The 21,680-nt window shown below is 43.0% G+C and overlaps 1 protein-coding gene across 20 annotated transcripts in view; it reads right to left on the bottom strand.

Annotated features, from left to right (window-relative positions):
- Positions 1 to 21,680, bottom strand: part of ADGRL3 (adhesion G protein-coupled receptor L3) — a 1,133,398-nt gene that overhangs the window by 860,342 nt on the left and 251,376 nt on the right. For all 20 annotated transcript variants that reach the window (XM_083179292.1, XM_083179295.1, XM_083179293.1 and 17 more), the window contains one exon: positions 20,093 to 20,893. In XM_083179292.1, the coding sequence (XP_083035418.1) occupies positions 20,093 to 20,893 (801 nt within the window). The remainder of the gene's footprint in view (positions 1 to 20,092; positions 20,894 to 21,680) is intronic.

Here is a 21,680-nt window from a genome sequence, read left to right as displayed (position 1 = left end):
CTTTTCCAGATTTCGTTTCAAGCTGTCATTCTGTCCTGGGACACAAAATCGGAAAGCTGATGCCCTTTCTCGGTCATGGGAGCAAGATGGTGAGTCGAAGTCCATGAATCACCATTTTATAATAGATCCAGTGGCTTTCTCCACAACAGGAGTAACAAATCTCACGCCCCCTGCTGGGAAAAGTTTTGTAAAACCGGGCTTAAGAAAGAAGCTGCTTAACTGGGCGCATTCTTTCAAATTTGCTGGTCATGCAGGCATTCAGAAAACTTACGAGTTTATCACCAGGTCCTACTGGTGGCCGTCCCTTAAAACAGGATGTACAGGACTTTGTGTCTTCTTGTGCTAAATGTGCCCAGCACAAGATCAGTCCTCAGTCTCCTCCTGGACAATTAATGCCATTGTCAGTGCCACATCGTCCTTGGACTCATCTTTCGATGGACTTTGTAACTGATCTCCCAGAGTCTGACAAATTCAACACCATCTGGATGATTGTTGACCGGTTCACCAAGATGGCCCACTTTGTTCCTCTCAACGGTCTTCCTTCAGCTTCCAAGCTGTCCCAACTCTTTATAAAGGAGATATTCAAGCTTCATGGACTGCCACTTGAAATAATTTCCGACAGAGGAGTCCAATTCGTGGCCAAATTCTGGCGAAGCCTTTGCTCACTCCTGCAAGTAAAGCTCAAGTTCTCACCCCCAAACAAATGGCCAAACGGAGAGGGTGAATCAAGACCTTGAGGCTTTCCTGCGCACATATGTATCTTCCTCTCAAGACGACTGGGCTCAACTTCTTCCATGGGCAGAGTTCTGCCATAATAACCAATATCACTTTTCTTCAAATGTCACTACTTTCTTTGCCAATTACAGGTTCCATACTCGAGTTCCTGATTTCAGTCTGCAACCGGTGTCTTCAGTGCCAGCTGTTCATGCGACCATCCGGCAGTTCAGCAAAACATTGGAAGCTTATTCGTTCATCTCTTTTGAAAGCTTCAAAAAGGTACAAAAAATTTGCAGAACAGGAAACGCAGAGCTGTACCAGCCCTCCGACCAGGAGATCATGTCTGGTTATCCACCAAGAACCTGAGATTGAGAGTGCCATCAATGAAGTTTGCTCCCCGTTATATTGGTCCATTCTCTGTTGAGCGAGTCGTTAACCCTGTGGCCTACAAGCTCAAATTGCCTCCATACTTGAAAGTGCCAGGCACATTTCACATATCGTTATTGAAACCGCCAGTTCTGAATCGCTTTCATTCCAATCCCCCCAAGGCACCAAAAGTCTGTACTCAACGTGGAACAGAAAATGAGGTCAGCAAAATCTTGGACTCTCGCATCTGATATGGTCAATTACAATATCTGATCGATTGGAAGGGTTACGGCCCTGAGGAACGATCCTGGGCCAATGCTGTAGATGTCCACGCTCCAAGACTCATCCGGGCGTTCCACGCCAAGTTTCCACGCAAGCCTAAGAGGTGTCCTGGGGCCACAGGGGGGGCGCTGTCACGATCCGGGTGTTAAAGCAAGTCATCTCACCGGCTGGGTGCCGGCTGGGGGCTCGGCATGCGTTGCAGGTCCCAATGCAGCCGGCATCCTGAGCACAGTGCGCCTCTGTGTCGGTCGTCCGGCAGTCCTCTCGGCGTTGCTGGGTCTGCAGCTGAGCGGCGCACCGCTCTCCTCACCCGCAGTAACAGTATCCTTTGCTCAGCGAGTCCCGTGTCTGTCGCCATTGCTCCCGGACATAAGCATGGTGTGGACAAACACATTTTCCCGCCTTAGCCAGACATGGTGGCTGCCATGATGTTGTCAGTCACATGTCTGGTTCATCCAATCCGGCAATAAGTTGATCTCCCAGGTTACCTGCCCGGCCAATCAAGGCCAAACCACGGGTATAAGTATCCTGGGAGCTCTCATCTCATTGCTAGTGCTTCATCTGTCATCATCGCCTGTGATATCGGGTTCACCATCGCCTGTGTCCAAGCCGGGTTTCCAGTCCTGTGCCATCCAGGCTCCCCTGTGACATCACCTGTGATTCCACCTGCCGCATACCTACTTACCAGCTCCAGCCTAGCTCCGATGTTCCCCCATCGATCCTGACCGATACTCCGGTTATCATCTTCAGCTGTCTCCATCCATTGCATTTGGATTCTACAGCTCATCTCCACTACAATATTCATCCGATGTTTTCACCATCAGTTCATCATTAGTGCAAGTAGTATTGCGTTATCTGTATAGAGACTGCCTTACTCATTCCATCATTCCATCATACTGCTTGTACCATCAGTCTTCAATAAACCTGTTATATTTTATCCGTTGTCTGCTCTTCTCTGGGTGCACTGTCATGCTCATATGCACAAGGGTCTCCTACAGCCTGCCCGGTTCCAATACCAATCTAGACTCCCACCAGAGGTCTTTGTCTCATCGACTCAGACCCCTGGTGTGACAGTGGGTTTGCCACAAATAATTGTATATTTCTTCCAATCTAATGACAATATCAGGGGGGAATTCCAGGGGGAGAGCCTCTGTCTTAATTGTGTTTAATTTATAGACTGAGACTTCAGTGTAATCCTGTAACACCCCGTGAAAAGCAGGAAGAGAGTTTTCATGATCTAAAATACATAATAGGATATCATCAGCAAAAAGGCAAATTCTATGGGACGAGCTACCAATTACTGGGCCTTAAATAGAGTCATTACATTGAATACATTCAGCTAGAGGCTCAACCGCCAAAGCAAATATTAAAGGAGAAAGCACGCACCCCTGTTGGGTACCATTAGAGATTTTGAAGCCTGAAGAAGTGCATCCGTTCATGAAAACCTTAGCAGAGGGACAGGAATAGAGAGCTAAGATTGAGTCTATCCATCCATTGAAACCAAATTTTTCTAAGGCCGCTTGCATGAATCCCCAGTGCAGCCTATTAAAGGACTTCTCTGCATCCAATTATAGTACTAAAAGGGGGACTTTCTTTGTCGGGCAGAATTCAATAACACCCAACACCCAACTGCCTGTTGTACGGAGCCTGACTGTTCAAAACAAAACCAACTTGATCGTTTTTAATAAGGGAAGGGAGTAATGGGCTTATACGATTAGCAACTAATTTAGCGTATAATTTCCGATCTGAATTGAGAAGCGCAATTGGTCTATAGTTTTGGACTGATGTTTGGGGTTTCCCTGGTTTAGGGATGTGATGATATGGGATTCTAACATTTCAGAGGGAAAGTGTTTTGCCAAGGAGGCCTCATTGAAAACTTTGAGTAGCACTTGGACTTTGAAAATCTTGTAGAAATTGGTTGGGAACCCATCTGGTACGGGGGCCTTGTCAGATGGTAGGGAGTCAATACCAATTTGAACCTCTTGTAGCAACCAGGGTGTGTTAAGAGACAGACAGGACTCCGGGGACGCAGGGAGATTGATTTTATTCTCATAGTGAGGTTGGCAAGTGGAAGGATCATCTTTTAAATTATAAAGTTTAGAATAATACTCTGAGAAGACATTGGCAATCTCATTTGGGTCGTATACTTTTGAACCATGGTCAGAATAGATCATGTGAATTTTTTCTTTTGCTCTCTTAGCTTTCTAGCCAACAGTCTACCTGCACGATTCCCAAGTTGATAAAATTTCTAATTTAGCTTACTTACGTTGGACATCTGCCATGTAGCTGTTAACTTTATCTCTTGATTCATTTAACAGCTTAAAAAGAGATTTATCAGCTGGGTTGGACTTGTGGGCAGCCTCAAGAGGCTAAGTTTTTCTTAAAATCTTTTTTTCATTTTGGCGGCTATTTGGATTCACATCGCTGCCATTCGGCCTGTTGACCTCATCAAGAACATTTAGAAAGATCCTGGTGGTTCTAGTGGCCAATCTCAAGGTATATCAATTTGGCTGTACATAGACGACCTGCTCATTATGGCACAAACAGAAGCAGTAGCAGTTCAGCATACAAGGCTGGTACTAGACTACCTGAAGCGGTACAGATGGTTAATACATTTCCAAAAAAGTCACCTCGAGCCCTTTGAAGAACGGTGAAGTATTTTGGGAGTTGTGCTGGACACAAGGTACATGTTAATAAAGCAAACACAAGACAGATGCCTAAAGCTAAGGAAATAAGTAAGGAAACTTCTTGGAAGAAAAGTTGTCTATTCAGAAGAATGCATGCAAGTATTAGGTCTCATGTCAGCTGCATTAGACACAATCCTCATGGCCATATTTCATAAGATCACTGCAAAACTGTTTTCTAGGACAATCGGACTGAGATGGCAAGAATCTAAAACAGAGAATTTGTCTTTCAAGGGGGGCAATATTGGACCTGTAATGGTGGCTTAGTATGGAAAGATTGAGCCAGGAAAAGTCTTTTGCAGCAGGCATCCAAATAATAGTGACAACAGACACCAGCAAAACAGGCTGGGGTGCTGTGTGTGGAGAACAGATAACACAAGGAGAATGGAGTCAGGAAATGGGTCGAGTTCACTCAAACATAAGAGAGATGAGAGCACTGCTTATGGCATGCCAAAGATTTCAGTGTCGATTGATAAACAAAGAGGTCATAATAAGGTAAGATAACCAGTCTGTCGTGACTTGTATAAACAAGCAAGGTGTCATAAGGAGCAGAACATGTCAGAGGTGGCGAAGGTTCTTCAATGGGCAGAACATCACATCAAAAGCCTTACAGCAGTCTTTATCACGGGCAAACAAAATCAGAGAGCAGACACCGTGAGCAGACAAAGATTGGAACCAGGAGAGTGGGAACTCTCCCCAGAGGTATTCACGAGATTAGTAGAAAGTTGGGGTCTGCCACAAGTAGATCTAATGGCAATGTCACAAAGGGTTGTTGTGGATCCAATGATGGGAGTTGCTCCAATATGGATGGGAGAGGCGGAGAAAGGATTGCCGGTCTAATATATCGCCTTTGCATAAGAAACTCCCAATCAGAGACGCGGAGTCTAACTGGGTGGCGGTCTTCACCAGGGCTCCCCACAATGGAATTTGGACTCCGCTGCGTCCACCCAGCAGGTCACAGCCCTCTGACAGAAGCCTCCAAGGGGAGTTTGAGTACTGGCAGGAGTCGGATGGTATCGAGACTATGGATGGATGTACCAACTGGTGGGTGCAAGGACAGGACTCAGGGAACCCACTGGCGTGGTGACGCTTCTGACGAGAACTTGGCGGTATTGTGGGACTCAAGATAACGGAACTCAGGAAATGCACTTGGCAATAACGTAACTCAGGAGGCACACTTGGTGATATAACGGAACTCAGGAGGCACACTCGGCAATAACGGAACTAAAATATAACGGAACTCAGGAGGCACACTCAGCAGTAACGGAACTCAAATATAACTGAACTCAGGAGGCCACACTTGGAAAGGTACAGGTCTTTCAGTGTTAGGTTTAGCTAGCAGACAGGATCCAGCAGAGTAACAGCTGAGGACTGACCTAAATCAGCAGAAGCAGCAGCATTGGGAAATAGGCAGACCTGCCTTTTATTCCTCCCAGGCTGTGATGTCAAAGGTCCAACCTCTAACAGAGGTTATATCAGACCAAGCCCCTAGATTGATCTGCCACAACCCAGATGGCGGCGCCCATCCCGGGAGCCAGCCATGGGAATAGCTGGACCCCTGGAGGAATAGCCCCAAATCCTGGAGCCTGCAAGGACAGCGGGGAAATGCAGGAGACTTCAGCAGCAGAGCCATGAGGACAGCGCCTGCTGTGGTGAGTATCAGATGCGGCGCAATGCTCTGCAGGTGCGACAGTGGGAGTGGGACCTGACAGGCAAAAGCAAGGAACACGAAGGTGCCACTCTTCATTTCCAGACACTGGGAGCCAGGGGCGTGGCAAACAGATGTGTTGACGGCAGATTGGGACGCAGATCTAGTGTATGTGTTCCTGCCGTTCCCTTTTATTCACAGGCTATTAAGCAAGGTACAGAAACAAAGCACTACGGTGATTGCAATACTACCATACTGGCCAAGGAGGGCATGGTTTGCCAAGCTAATACAGATGGCGGTAGACAAACCATGGACATTGCCCGATCACAAGGATCTGATTCAGCAAGGTCATTATTTTCCAACCTCAACCAGGCAGCTGGAAGCTAACGGACTGGTTACTGAGGCCCAGATGTTGAAGGAAAGGGGATTCTCAGAGAAAGTAGTTAGTACTACTCACTTCATCTTTCTTTCCCTTTCTCCTCCTTTCTCTCTTTCTCCTGCTCTCTCACTCCCCCCATCTTCAACATTCTCTTGCTTCATTTCTCTCTGACACTGTCTCTCTCTCTCTCTCTCTATCTCCCTGTCACTGTCTCTCTTTGACTGATGCTATTTCTCAACCTGGCAATGTCTCTTTCCGTAACAATGTCTCTGTCCATCTCCTTTGGCACTCTCGCCCCATGTCTGTCTTCCTGATAATGTTTATTTCTTCCTCCTTTTCGCTCTCTCTGACATGACCTCTATCTTTTTGACACTCTCTTTCTGTCACTCTCTCTCTCGTGCTACCCTCTCTGTCTCTCCCTGACACTCTCTCAAACACTCTTTTATTCCAATCTTTCTTCCTACCTCCATGATACTCTTAAATTCCCATTCACTCTCTCTCTCTCTCCCTGACACTCTGCAGGAAATTTACTAAGATGTGTATTCTACTTCACATGTGATGTTGCTATGGGCAACCAATCAGAATCTACTTATTTATTTATCACCCTCTAGAAGATAGTAGACAGGATCTATTTGGTTGCCCATAGCAACATCACATGTGAAGTAGAATACAAATCTTAGTAAATTTCTCCCTCTATCTCTCATTGCGTTCTTTTTCTCTCATTTCCTATTTTCCCATTAAATCATCTCTCTCTCTCTCTCTCTCTCTCCTCATCCCCAAACCCCCCAATCACTCTATCTACCTCTCTCTATCTCTCTCCTCTCTCTGTCTTACCAACAACACCCTAAGACATATTGTACTTCCAAAGTTTTGGCTGTGGCTATATCTGATTGTAAAGGGCGGTGGGCTACAGCCCCAAATATGTGTCATTGAAGGACTATAAGGACCAGAAGTATAAATAAGTAATTTTATTTATATATTTCTCCAAAAGGACTGAATGTGCTTAATTCTATAAGCACTACTGTTGTGGTTGTGTCAGATTGTGAAGGGCTGTGGGTTGCAGGACTATGGCAGTTTCACTAAATGATGTTAGACCTAAAAAAGTAATAAAGGTTGTATACGTTGTACTTGCACAACATATTGATTCCTCATACCAGGGGCTACCTTTCCACATCCACAGGCAGGTAAAAGTATGTATATTAACCACACATGTAATTCAAAATTTGTGGTTTACCAGATCACATGCCCGTGTGGACTAACATATCGGAAAGACTGAACACACTTTTAAAGAGTGCATGGCGGCACATCAGTCTACCATAAAAGTGGCTCTACCCACAGGTACTAGTGACAAGCCAGTGGTGCATCATTTTGTGACAGCGTCACATACCATCACTCAGTTGAAATATTGTATGATTGACTACACCCCAATGTCACTGAGGGGTGGTAATCGTGGCCTTCTATTATATCACTGTGAAGTGCGATGGATTATTCAGCTGCGAACTGTGGTTCCCAATGGCTTGAATGAGCATTCAGGCATAATTGTGTTGGTACATTAATATATTACCCTGTATTCTCTAAACTGCATTATCCATGTCACTGTCCGTCTATGTATATTATTTATTATTCCTTTGATTTCTTGGAATCAGTTATGTTTATTATTTGGTTATTTGTATTAGCCTGCGGGTAACACTGTCGGCAACATGTTGTTTATGTTGTTGCTAGGTGATGGCTTCACTCATGACAAGTCATGCTGACACTGTACTCTTGAAACATTGGTACATCTGCCTGCTGAGTGTTTTCTTTCAAGTGTCACCGCCACTTGTAAGCTATATATAAATAACACTTATAGGGATACGCACACTCTTCAAATAAACTCTGAGTGCCAAGTCATTGAAATCAATACAGCCTGATACCACAGGCACTGTTCACAATGCCCACGATAAGACCAGCACATCCATGAACAATGAAATCCATTTATTCAAGGTAAATAGTACAGGCCAATATACTCATCCACAGGCAGGCAGCAGATCAACATGTGAAACATGGATCAAGGTAACATCTCATAGGCCGTGGACAGAGCTCAGTCCCCTGACGGACCGTTTCGGCGCCAGTGCGCCATTATCAAAGGGTATCAACATATGAGAGCATCAGGTGGCCATAAAAAGGTAGTGGACTATGCCATACTTACCCATCATGGGGGGCGATGGACGCCATCCTGGCTCTGCAGCCGCCGCACCTCCGATTCACTTCTGCCCAGTGTCACAGCATCACATCCGGATCCATATGGTCGGAAGCTGAACTGTATTCACTAGACAAGAAAGTGTGGGGAGCGGTTAAGCTGCAGCACCCTTCCCGGCATTGTCACATAGCGCTCCCGTTGACATGGATACCCGGCATAGCAATAATTACACAGGCTTAGCATGAGAAATACACAAAAAATAGTACATAAACAAACAGATGCTGCAATACTCCGTGAGGGGGGAACATTGACCACAAAGTCATGCCATATTTCAATCACATCCCGCATGTAAGAACATGCGCTCAAGGATATAATCACATCCTGCATATATGGATATATACCTATGGATATAGTGATTAATCAAATAATCTCTTCCTCTACTCCTCGGGGCATGCAGCATCGTAAATAAAACAGAAAATAACAGAAATAGCAAAAACCAAAGGAAACCTACAAAGTTATATAACTACGTACCATCATATTTAAAGTGCAAAAATGTATATATATATATATATATATATACACAACATATGTATATCTTGGTCCATGTAGGTCTCACACCACACAGTATTATATAAAAATCGACATATTTAACTCCTTGTTGAGGCCTTGTGGGGCAAGAGACTGTAAATCATAGATCTATTGACTTTCACGCTGGAGAAGTCTTTTGTGTCGGACTCCCCCTCTCCTCAAGGGGGGAATGTGGTCAATGCGCATGAATTTAAACTCATACAACCGATGGTCACAATAAGCATAATGTCTAGCCACAGAAGAAGTAGTTTAATCCACATTAATCAAAGCTTTCCTCTCCGCAATCCTCTCCTTCAGTGTCTGGACAGTTTTGCCCACATATATTTTATGGCATGGATACATCACAATATACACCACATACCTGGTGTCACAATCCATGTGGTGTTTAAGAGCATACGTATGTCCATTAAGTTTGTGCTGCCAGCTGCTGCCCTTCATTATATATATATACTGGCAATTAACACATCCAGAACATCTGAATGATCCCTTTTTGGTCCCCAGCCAGGTACCCACTCTGTCCACTCTTGGACTAATATCTGAATAGACAACGTGCTGTTTAATGTTTCAACTTCGTTTGAAGCAAAACAATGGTGGTCTGTTGCATGAGTCCTTCAGTACTGGGTCCGTACTTAGGATGTGCCAGTGGGTCATGATTGCAGAATGTACTTTACCATTCTGTCCTTTTTATCCTCCTTGCTAGTTGCCTTTTTCAAAAGATCTTTCCTATTCATGGCGTGACATTTAGATTTAGCATCATCTATCTCTTTCCTTCCATATCCTCTATCAGAGAAACATTTGCCCATATGTTCAAGGACCTCATCAAGTTCCTCACGCTGTGAGGTAATTCTTACAGCCCTCAATAACTGGGCATATGGTAGTCCCATCTTCAAAGGTTGTGGATGGAAGCTTGTTGCTAAAAGCAAACTATTTTTATCTGTTGATTTCTTGAATAGTTTAGTGACAAACTTCCCATCCACAATGAACACCGCAGCATTGAGGACATTTATAGATTCACGAATGGCTGTGTTGGTGAATCTGATGGAGCCAGGGAGGGAGTTAAGCAGCATGACAAATTCATCTAAGAGAGCCTCACCACCCGTCCAAACAAAAAACTAATTGTCAATGTATCTAACGTACATTGAAATAAAGTGAGAAAATTAATATCCGACATAATATATTTGCTCTCTAAATCATACATAAAAAGGTTTGCATATGATGGGGCCATGTTTGACCCCATCGTGGTCCCCCTTAACCTGTAAATAAAAACTATTATCAAAAAGAAAATAATTTTTATGTAAAATAACTTCAATGAGCAAAATAAAAAAGTCCACTGCCAGACCGCTGCCTCCTCATGGCCAATATTTGTATATAAACTGGCGACGTCCATCGTCACCAGTATACTGTTGGAGAGTGAGCTTCCAAACTCGAAAAGCTTGTTAAGGAAATGGGTGGTATCAGGCAGCAAATACAGCATATTTTGGACCACAGATTGCAGATGAAAATCCACAAATTGTGATATTGGCTGGCACAGGGACCCAATGGAAGAGATTATGGGTCTCCCTTGGGGAGACTCCATCAATTTGTGTATTTAGGGTGAGATATAGATGAGGGGTATCCTCGGATACTCCTGTGTAAGGAAATCCAAGATCCCCTCATCTATCCACCCATTGGACAAACCAATACCAATAATAGAATCAATCTCAGCCTTGTAATTGGCCATGGGGTCAAAGCGAAGTCTCTTATAACAAGTATCATCCATGAGCTGATGTAGTAGTACTTCGTCCACATATTTGTCCCGATCCAACACCACAATCCCCCCACCCTTATCGGTGGGGCGGATTATGATTTGTTTAATTTCCTTTAGGGACCGTAAAGCCATACTTTCCTCATGTGTGAGGTTGGATGTGGACTAGAGTCCACATATTATTGTCCTAGTTACCAACACGACGTCACTTCCGGTGCAGCGCTGGGCGGCTTGGTGAGTTAGCTAGGTCTGCTACTTATGACAGTTTTAGTGCCAGGCATTGCCTATGCCTCATCTGTTGATTAATCATCTAGTGGGGACAGCATCTATGGTTGCGCTACCCTAGGTACGCTCTGACCTAGTATGAACAAATGGCTGTGCGTTCCAGTACTTTGGAACGCATGCCACTTCCGGGTCTACGGCTTACAGACTTTTTTTTCGATTTCTAGGACATTAAATCAGTTTATTTGGCTCCCATTTAGCTTACTTGGTGTTGTTAAGTATACAGATGAAACATGCAATGTCATCCAATGACATCCAATATACAGATGAAACATGCAATGTCCTCTTAACTAGATGCTTTATAACCAATTAATGCCTTCCGGCACCACCAAGTCAGGGTCTAGTGAACAAGCTTTACTGCGGTCTAGTGAACAAGCTTTAAGTATACAGATGAAACATGCAATGTCATCCAATGACATCCAATATACAGATGAAACATGCAATGTCCTCTTAACTAGATGCTTTATAACCAATTAATGCCTTCCGGCACCACCAAGTCAGGGTCTAGTGAACAAGCTTTACTGCGAAACGTACGTTTAGAGAAGCCGATCACGTGGTGCACCGACGTGACCGGCAGAAACGCTGTCGCTCCCCAGGAGAACGGAGACTCGCCACTCCAGCACACGTGCAGGGGACAAACGCAACATCAGCCTGACAAGGGCGGTAATGTATCACGACTCACGGCGGACTTAGTCCTTACCGTGGCATCGCTGCAGCTCCCCAGGAGAACGGAGACTCGCCGCTCCAGCACACGTGCAGGGGACAAACTCAGCATCAGCCTGATAAGGGCGGTAATGTATCACGATTCACGGCGGACATAGTCCGTACCATGGCTGATATTCCATATGTCCTATTACTCTTATTTTTGAGCATGTATTGGTGATATGTAAAAGGGATTGATTGATTGCATATGTCTCCCTGACTTGGTGGTGCCGGAAGGCATTGATTGGTTATAAAGCATCTAGTTAAGAGGACATTGCATGTTTCATCTGTATATTGGATCTAATACATGTGGATCCAATTTGTTGAGATACACTAATAGGGGTGTTTCTGTGGTGTGGATTTAATAGGGGTGAAAATAGCACAGTGAGAGGCAACACTGTATAACAATAGCAACTCTCTGACAAAATATTGGTTAAAAGTAGCAAACTCTGCTGCCATAAATTCACTGTGAGAGGCAACATTGTATAACAGATATTTGATAATAGAGTCAGTGTGTGTAGCCTGTTTTGGAAACTAATGTGTGGGAATTTCTGTCCCCTTATCACATGCAAAACTGGTTGTTATGAGAAAGAGTGGTATTTCATTTACACAGATGTATAGGAGATACAACCAATTGCAGTTAAAATACTGAGAACCATATATTTGTAATATATGACCGCATGAGTAAATGTGTAATAATTAAACATAACTTCTCAGGATAAAAACTCCTAAACTGCATAATCCACCCCCTATGAATACTACACCCCTATTTGATCTGTATTTATAAGGTGAGTCCACGTCGGATGTATCGGGTTCGCCCACCCTGCAATGCAAAAGTAACGGGGACACCCCGATTTCCCGTCTTAGGGGCCACCTTTCTCTTCTATAATTCTGGAGCCATAAATGGACACAGAACTCTCTCACTCCTCCTTCTATGCAAATAAGTAAGACGAGTGAGCAGCAGAAGTACAGTGTACCATAGAGGTTCTCATATTTGTATTTCAACCTACATGAAATTTGATACTATCCCTTTACCTATACTCAAGGCGGGTCAGGGCAGATATACCTGGACTGCCCACCCTGCAATGCCACCAAGCAACAGTGGGACACCCAGGAGATCTGTCTAAAGGGATCATCCTTCTACACTATCCCTCTGGGATCTTACCCCTTAGCACAGGGCTCTCTCACCCCTCGTCCTATACAACAAGTAAGACGAGTGGGCAGCAGAAGTTCTGTGGACATAGAAATCCCAACTTTTCTAAATAAAATAAGAATAGAAACAGTGGAAATATTATGGTGACCAATGATTAAATCCTTAACACTAATCATTGAGTGAAAGCAACCAACACTGGCATACGACCTAGTGTAAGGAAATATGAAGGTCACTTTTATATCAGAATTTTTCCGATCATTATGAGTCTTAATATCCATACCTAACCCAGCAGGTTATTGACAAATATTCGCAACTAAGGCACATATACGGGAATATCCATATTTCCTTGCCTTGTCTTTCCATCTTTCCCCTTTGTTTTTTCCCCCTCCCTCCTCCCGGTTGGTAGTAATGTGTGTATGGGACCACAGATAATTAATTAACCCAATATGTTTTTTTAGTAAGACATACTATTTTGAGGGAGTCTAGCGTGCACCCCACCCGAGTTTCTTTTTTTCTCTTGTTTTGGTTAAATGTAATCAGGTATAACTCGGGGGTGCACCACTGTCCGTCACATAAAAAACACATACGGCAGTGGTTCCCAATCTTTTCTGAATCACGGCACCCTAAGGGTATCAACATTTTTCACGGCACCCCTGGACCACACAAACATTTATTAGATTGGGTTTATATGCGATTCCCAGGGTCAGTTATGTGGTAAAGGGCAGGATTTGCTTCTGTGTGTACATATTTTATTATTGGCAGCCACCAGCACTGGTTTTGCACATAAATAATTAACCATAATTAATTTGAATTGGTCCTAGACCACCAGCCCAGGGCACCCCTGCAAGTGTTCCAAGGCACCCCAGGGAGCCACGGCACACAGTTTGGGAACCACTGACATACGGGGTGACTGACCCACATGTGAAATAAGTGACCAGCAAGGAGCAAGTCTCCAAAGGCCAGTTTTGACTTACCTCATACATGATATAATCAATATAACAAACACGTGTCTATACTAGTGCGAGTCCCCAATCTTTTATTCTTTCCAATATACAGGGCACTCACCAGATAGAAGTAAATCAATGCTTTTTTTATTCCATCATAATCAAGGAAAGTAAGCCGACGTTTCGGACCTATTTAGGCCCTTAATCATGGCAGTCCAACTCCCACAAAGAAATGCAACTGATCTCTCACCACACACCACGCACTTTATATAGCACTCTCATTAGTGCTGATGCACTGCACCTAGTAAAACCAGGAAGTATCACAAACTCTCATATAAACAGCATCTATCACCAAATCCTCTAGATCTAACCATTACATATGGATATCCATATGCAGAGGTTTATCTCATGCTCTAATATAGCTAACGCCATAATGAAAAGACAGTGTTTAGCCTGCAAGATCTTACCGTATAGACACGGCGTGGAACGCATAGCCCCTCACGTGGGCGGCTCCATATGCGTTCCATAACCCCGGAATCAGCATCATGATGCGCGCCCGTCCATAGGACGCGTCATCACGTGCGTCATCACAGTGCGCACCCGTTACTATGGACGCGCTAGTGTGTATCAACCACAGGACGTGCGCCATCCCATCTATGCGCATCGTCATATGCAAACATCACAGCATGCGCCTCCTCCATCGGGCGCATCACTGCTAGTCCAGCCCACAACATTGTCATGGAAACCTATGATGTGTCCTATATCAGCAGCTATTCAGGATGCATTATTACATATCCGCCCCCCTATTCTTTTATATTTGGTTACTGTAGGAACAAATAGCATCGCCCATAATGACCATAGGTGTAAAGTGAATAAATACATATGCGCATCCATACAGAGTCTATCTTATCTCAAAAAAGCGGGTGAGCTGCCCTTATACTTGAGCGGTGATTCACCATCCGCTCCTTAAAGGTGCAGACAGTCTTTCCGACATATGTTAAGCCGCATGGGCACTTCAGAAGATATATCACGTGGTCGGACGAGCAGGAAAGTCTGTGTTTAATTTTTATCTTACGACCATTGTGCGGGTGGTTGAAGTGATCCCCTGTGATCATGGATTGACACGTGGTGCATCCGGTGCACTTATGGCACCCCAATCGTGTGGATCTCAGCCATTGGCTACCAGTGTTCACTTCAAAGTTTAGCATTGGTCTCATTAGCATATCACGAATATTTTGACCTCGTCGATAAGCAATCATAGGCTGCTTGTTATTCAATTTTAATTTCGAATCAGAGGCCACAATACCCCAGTGTTTCTTGATGCTCTGTCTGAATTGTGGTGCCCTGGTGTCGTGGGTCGTTGTCACAATCATACGATCACTTTGTTTTTTGACCGTTCGAGTCTGTTCTCTTTCACAAATGCTTTCAGCACGTATTAAACTGCTTTTGATAATATCTGGTGAGTAGCCCCTCTCTTGGAATTTAACTCTCATCTCATCAATCTGTATTTGCGTATTATTGATGTCGGAGTTTGTCCGGAGCACCCTCAGAAATTGTGGAATCGGCAGTCCATTTTTTAGGTTAGTGGGGTGGTAACTCGTGTAGTGCAGAAGCGAGTTTCTATCCGATGTTTTTTTATACAGCTTTGTGCCAATATTGGCATCATCCTTGTAGACTGTTACATCAAGAAAGTCTATCGATGTCAAACTTGCTGAATGTGTAAACCGAATCGGAGAATCCAGTTCATTGAGGCTATGCACCATCCTCTCAAAAGACACCAAGTCTCCACGCATACCAAAAAAATATCATTGATGAAGCGATAATAGTGCAAAATGTTGTTACCATAAGTGCTCAGGATATATTTCTCTTCGTACTCCGCCATGAAGATGTTCGCGTATACAGGGGCTAAATTCGAGCCCATGGCGGTCCCCTTCCGCTGGATGTAATGATTAGCGCCATATAGGAAGTGATTATTCGTGAGCACCTGTTCAATTAGATCACAAATAAATTTGATAGGAGGCGTATTATGTTTGGCCTTCCTCAACCTGTTTCTTACTGAATCAATTCCCTCCACATGCGGTATTACCGTGTAGAGGGATGAAACATCCATGGTTGCTAGCACTATATCAGCATCAGTAAACGCAACATCCCTTATCTTCGTTAGAAAATCAGGGGTATCGCGTATATAACTGGGTATGGCCTTTACCACAGGTTGCAATACCTGATCAACAAACTGTGCCATCGGCTGCATCACAGCTTCCCTGGCAGAGATTATAGGTCTGCCAGGGGGCCTGTCCAGCCGTTTATGGACTTTCGGCAGAGAATACAAAATTGGACAGATGGGGCAGTCCACTTTCAGGTAACCAGCGATCATTTCATCTATCCAACCCATTATCACAGCTTGATCAATCACTTTATCAACCTTTGTTTTAATCAAATACATAGGGTTTCTCTTAATCTTCTCATACACAGAGGTGTCACTGAGCTGCTCACAAAGATCTTGATAGTAATCCACGTAATTCATGACAACAACAGCTCCCCCCTTATCAGCGGGGCATACAACTAATTCTTTGTTGTCCCTTAACGTTTTAATAGCCTCATGCTGTATAGGGGGTCAGGTTGTCATAAGATTTTTTGTAGCTGTTGTTGTCATTTAAATCTGCGTCATTCATGCGCAAAAAACGTTAATGTTGGGTTTTTTCGTAGGGATCAAATGTACTAGGCTTCTTAAGAATTTGACCCAGAGTATCACCTGTCACTATCTCAGTGGTACTGAAGTGATCTTTAAGTCGTAATTTACGGCCCAATCTATATTGTGCCTACCCCCTAGTGGTACCCACCCACATTTTTTAGGAGAGCGCAGCGGTCCATACAGAGACCGCCAAGGGAGAACCGCCCAAGGACACCCACACGGCGGGGTGGATACAAAAAGAAGGGGAAGGGGCCGTCAGAGATAAACCATGTGATCAACATATCTGATCATACTTTGAGTGTAGGGGAAGAGAACCTGTTAAGTATGGGTTTGGGCTTTATGCCCATATTTTCAAGATCTAAATTTGATACTGTAATTGATCAATATAGATTGGGCCGTAAATTACGACTTAAAGATCACTTCAGTACCACTGAGATAGTGACAGGTGATACTCTGGGTCAAATTCTTAAGAAGCCTAGTACATTTGACCCCCCTACGAATAACCCCAACATTAAAGTTTTTTGCGCATGATTGACGCAGATTTAAATGACAACAACAGCTACAAAAAATCTTATGATAACCTGACCCCTATACAGCGTGAGGCTATTAAAACATTAAGAGACAACAAAGAAATAGTTGTACGCCCCGCAGATAAGGGGGGAGCTGTTGTTGTCATGAATTACGCGGATTACCATCAAGATCTTTGTGAGAAGCTCAGTGACACCTCTGTATGAGAAGATTAAGAGAAACCCTATGTATTTGATTAAAACAAAGGTTGATAAAGTGATTGATCAAGCTGTGATAATGGGTTGGATAGATGAAATGATCGCTGGTTACCTGAAAGTGGACTGTCCCATCTGTCCAATTTTGTATTCTCTGCCGAAAGTCCATAAACGGCTGGACAGGCCCCCTGGCAGACCTATCATCTCTGCCAGGGGGTCTGTGATGCAGCCGATGGCACAGTTTGTTGATCAGGTATTGCAACCTGTGGTAAAGGCCATACCCAGTTATATACGCGATACCCCTGATTTTCTAACGAAGATAAGGGATGCTGCGTTTACTGATGCTGATATAGTGCTAGCAACCATGGATTTTTCATCCCTCTACATGGTAATACCGCATGTGGAGGGAATTGATTCAGTAAGAAACAGGTTGAGGAAGGCCAAACATAATACGCCTCCTATCAAATTTATTTGTGATCTAATTGAACAGGTGCTCACGAATAATCACTTCCTATATGGCGCTAATTATTACATCCAGCGGAAGGGGACCGCCATGGGCTCGAATTTAGCCCCTGTATACGCGAACATCTTCATGGCGGAGTACGAAGAGAAATATATCCTGAGCACTTATGGTAACAACATTTTGCACTATTATCGCTTCATCAATGATATTTTTTTGGTATGGCGTGGAGACTTGGTCTCTTTTGAGAGGATGGTGCATAGCCTCAATGAACTGGATTCTCCGATTCGGTTTACACATTCAGCAAGTTTGACATCGATAGACTTTCTTGATGTAACAGTCTACAAGGATGATGCCAATATTGGCACAAAGCTGTATAAAAAACCATCGGATAGAAACTCGCTTCTGCACTACACGAGTTACCACCTCACTAACCTGAAAAATGGACTGCCGATTTCACAATTTCTGAGGGTGCTCCGGACAAACTCCGACATCAATTATACGCAAATACAGATTGATGAGATGAGAGTTAAATTCCGAGAGAGGGGCTACTCACCAGATATTATCAATAGCAGTTTAATACGTGCTTAAAGCATTTGTGAAAGAGAACAGACTCGAAAGGTCAAGAAACAAAGTGATCGTATGATTGTGACAACGACCCACGACACCAGGGCACCACAATTCAGACAGAGCATCAAGAAACACTGGGGTATTGTGGCCTCTGATTCGAAATTAAAATTGAATAACAAGCAGCCTATGATTGCTTATCGACGAGGTCAAAATATTTGTGATATGCTAATGAGACCAATGCTAAACTTTGGAGTGAACAATGGTAGCCAATGGCTGAGATCCACACGATTGGGGTGCCATAAGTGCACCGGATGCACCACGTGTCAATCCATGATTACAGGGGATCACTTCAACCACCCGCACAGTGGTCGTATGATAAAAATTAAACACAGACTTTCTTGCTCGTCCGACCACATGATATATCTTCTGAAGTGCCCATGCGGCTTAACATATGTCGGAAAGACTGTCTGCACCTTTAAGGATCGGATGGCGAATCACCGCTCCAGTATAAGGGCAGCTCTGACGTCCAAGACGAGCGATAAACCAGTGGCGCGTCACTTTCTTGAGCACCAACATGCCATGTCCACTCTAAGCAGTATTATCATTGACCAGGTACCGGTTCTAACTCGTGGAGGGGACCGTGCCAAGTTACTATTACAAAAGGAGGCAAGGTGGATTTATTCCCTTGATACCATCAGCCCTAGGGGCTTAAATGAGTATAACTCATTTAAATGTTTTTTGTGATTTTTCCTAAACTAAAATGGACAATCCTAAGACAAACCTACAGTGACAATTCTAGTAATGATAAGAGGGGGAACCATGGTTGCACACTAATATCAGCAATAGCTATGAGATATATTTGTTTTTGCAGTGCACTTGTTCTCTGCCCCTTTTATCCAATGTATATATTATGTGTTGTTAGTATATGTTTGTTTGTTTCAATGTTGTTTGATTGGCAGCTTATCTCTGGCCAATATATAACCCGCTTTTTTGAGATAAGATAGACTCTGTATGGATGCGCATATGTATTTATTCACTTTACGCCTATGGTCATTATGGGCGATGCTATCTGTTCCTACAGTAACCAAATATAAAAGAATAGGGGGGTGGATATGTAATAATGCATCCTGAATAGCTGCTGATATAGGACACATCATAGGTTTCCATGACAATGTTGTGAGCTGGACTAGCAGTGATGCGCCCGATGGAGGAGGCGCACGCTGTGATGTTTGCATATGATGATGCACATAGATGGGAAGGCGCACGTCCTGTGGTTGATACACAGTAGCGCGTCCATAGTAACGGGCGCGCACTGTGATGACTCACGTGATGACGCGTCCTGAGGCCCGAAACATGTTGGATGAATAAATAACCTTTTTTAACGTTTGCATCAAATCCGTGAGTGCCGCCTGTTCATTGCCCTTATACCAGGACCAGTAAGTCCATACTGGAAGGCACCGGGTCAGTATTATCACCATTATCCACCTGGGAGTGCCGGCTCACACAGAATACATATATATATATATATTTTCTGTAAAGCGCTGCGGAATATGTATGCATAGAGCATAGTGTGATCCGGCTCTCCGTACACTTTTAGAAGTGCGTCGGGTGCCCGTACAGATAAATGGATAAGTACTCATTTCACCACTAGTGTGGTACAACCTTTCAATGCCCTTTATAGATGCAGCATTTTGATGCCTGACAAAAAGGCTGCATCAATAAAGGGCATTGAAACGTTGTACCACACTAGTGGTGAAATGAGCCATTGATTGAAAGCCTCCAGGAGTGCTGTAAACATATACCATATATATATTCGGTATGAAAAATAATTTTTTTTATTCAATTTAATTATTTCTCGTTAAAGAAAAAAGCTTATTTTTCTAGACTACTGAATTAGTAAAATACTGTATCTTACACATCAAAGTATCAAATTTATGGGATCATGTACAATTTACAAGAGGATTGTTATAAACGACATACCTGTTTTGCTGTCCATGATGCCAAAATCCAAAGAGTATTTCACCACATGATAATTGTTCCAAACATAGAGTAAATTATCCCGAGGATTATAATCCACAGCAGAAATATATTGATATGAGTTTGGAAATGGTATATCTACATAAGCATCACTATTTTGATCAGTATTATAAATGTAGTCAATTTTATTCCCAGTTGCTTCATTGTCATCATCTTCATAAACAGATTTGATCACATATAGTATTCCACAAATCATGAAGGCATTTGATGCAGATCGTTTATCGTACGCTGTATCCCATGTACCTTCAATCCTCAATGTGTAAGGATTCAGTTGGCTAATAACTATTTTTCCATTATTTTGTTCTGTTGCATAGATGACCCACAATCCATTTTCATCAACTGCGAGATCAATGTCTGATTTACCACCCCACCGATAAGGAGATGTATCATGATAATTGGCACTTGCAATAATAGCCTCTCCACTTTTAATTCTTGTCCTCAAATCAAATTTCACAATATTTCTGGTACGTTCTTTATTAAAAAACAGTGCTCCATCATACACAACGAATCCTGTACCATCTACCCTGTGAGGAAGCTTATATGTTGTAGTTGGGCGCCCAGCAATAAAATCATCTTTGGAAGAGTACTCAGTTAAGGTATCAGTTCTATAAGGAGTCCAAGGCATATAGTAAATTTTATCAGATGCTTGTAAAGGATCTTTGCACCAGGCTCCAGACTGGTGGTCAGACTCAAATAAATGTTCACTCTGGTAAACTCCCATTAACATTCCAGGACAAAGAAACACTGTAAGGCAAAACATAAAATTATTTTATTGATATAATGCCATAGATGCTTTTCTGCATAATGATAGCTTTAAAAATGTACCAAACTGCATGGAGCAGGACGTAACAGTTATAAGGTAGAATGGATTCAAACATTATCCAAATTACATGTTGAAAGAGACAAAAGAAACACCACACACAAAGAGGTTACTGATACGTCACTTTAAATAAAACTAAAAAACTTTATGCACAGGTGCCTACATATGATTCATTGTTAATAGACACTGTAAAGTCTATTACATTGGTTGGTTGCAAGATACTAATGTTTATCCTGAGCAGGAGCCATCTAGTATAAAAAACATCAGTATATAATGAGCGTACTTGATGAAGATTGTTTATTGTAACTTGCATCTGAGTTTACTTAAATTCAGTAAGCATTGAGCTAGTTGGATACTATTCAAATGTTATGTTTCACAGGTTGTTGTTTCTCTTGTCTTTTTCAACAGTCTATTTTCTTGAGCATCAAAATATCCTAAATATCATATTCCACAATCTATTTTTAAATATATCATGGTAATTGACAACTGCAATGTTTTGATATCTTTTTGTCATAGGATAAAACTTGCCAGTATTCCTCACTTTATAAAAAAAAATCAGCTCTTCATCCTACAATACATTGTACAGTACATGAAAATTTCTTTAGCCTCTACCCAATGTGATCAGGTGTATCTGAAGGAAATAGAGTGAAAATTTAGCTTAGAGTCTTATCAGATTCCTGGGAAGCTCCCAGGAGAGTTAAAGGGAAATTT

Source organism: Crinia signifera, chromosome 1 (genome assembly GCF_055691185.1).
Source record: "Crinia signifera chromosome 1, ASM5569118v1, whole genome shotgun sequence".
NCBI lineage: Eukaryota > Metazoa > Chordata > Amphibia > Anura > Myobatrachidae > Crinia > Crinia signifera.
The sequence above is the reverse complement of the archived record's forward strand: the minus strand, read 5'-3'. Positions and strand labels throughout refer to the sequence as shown.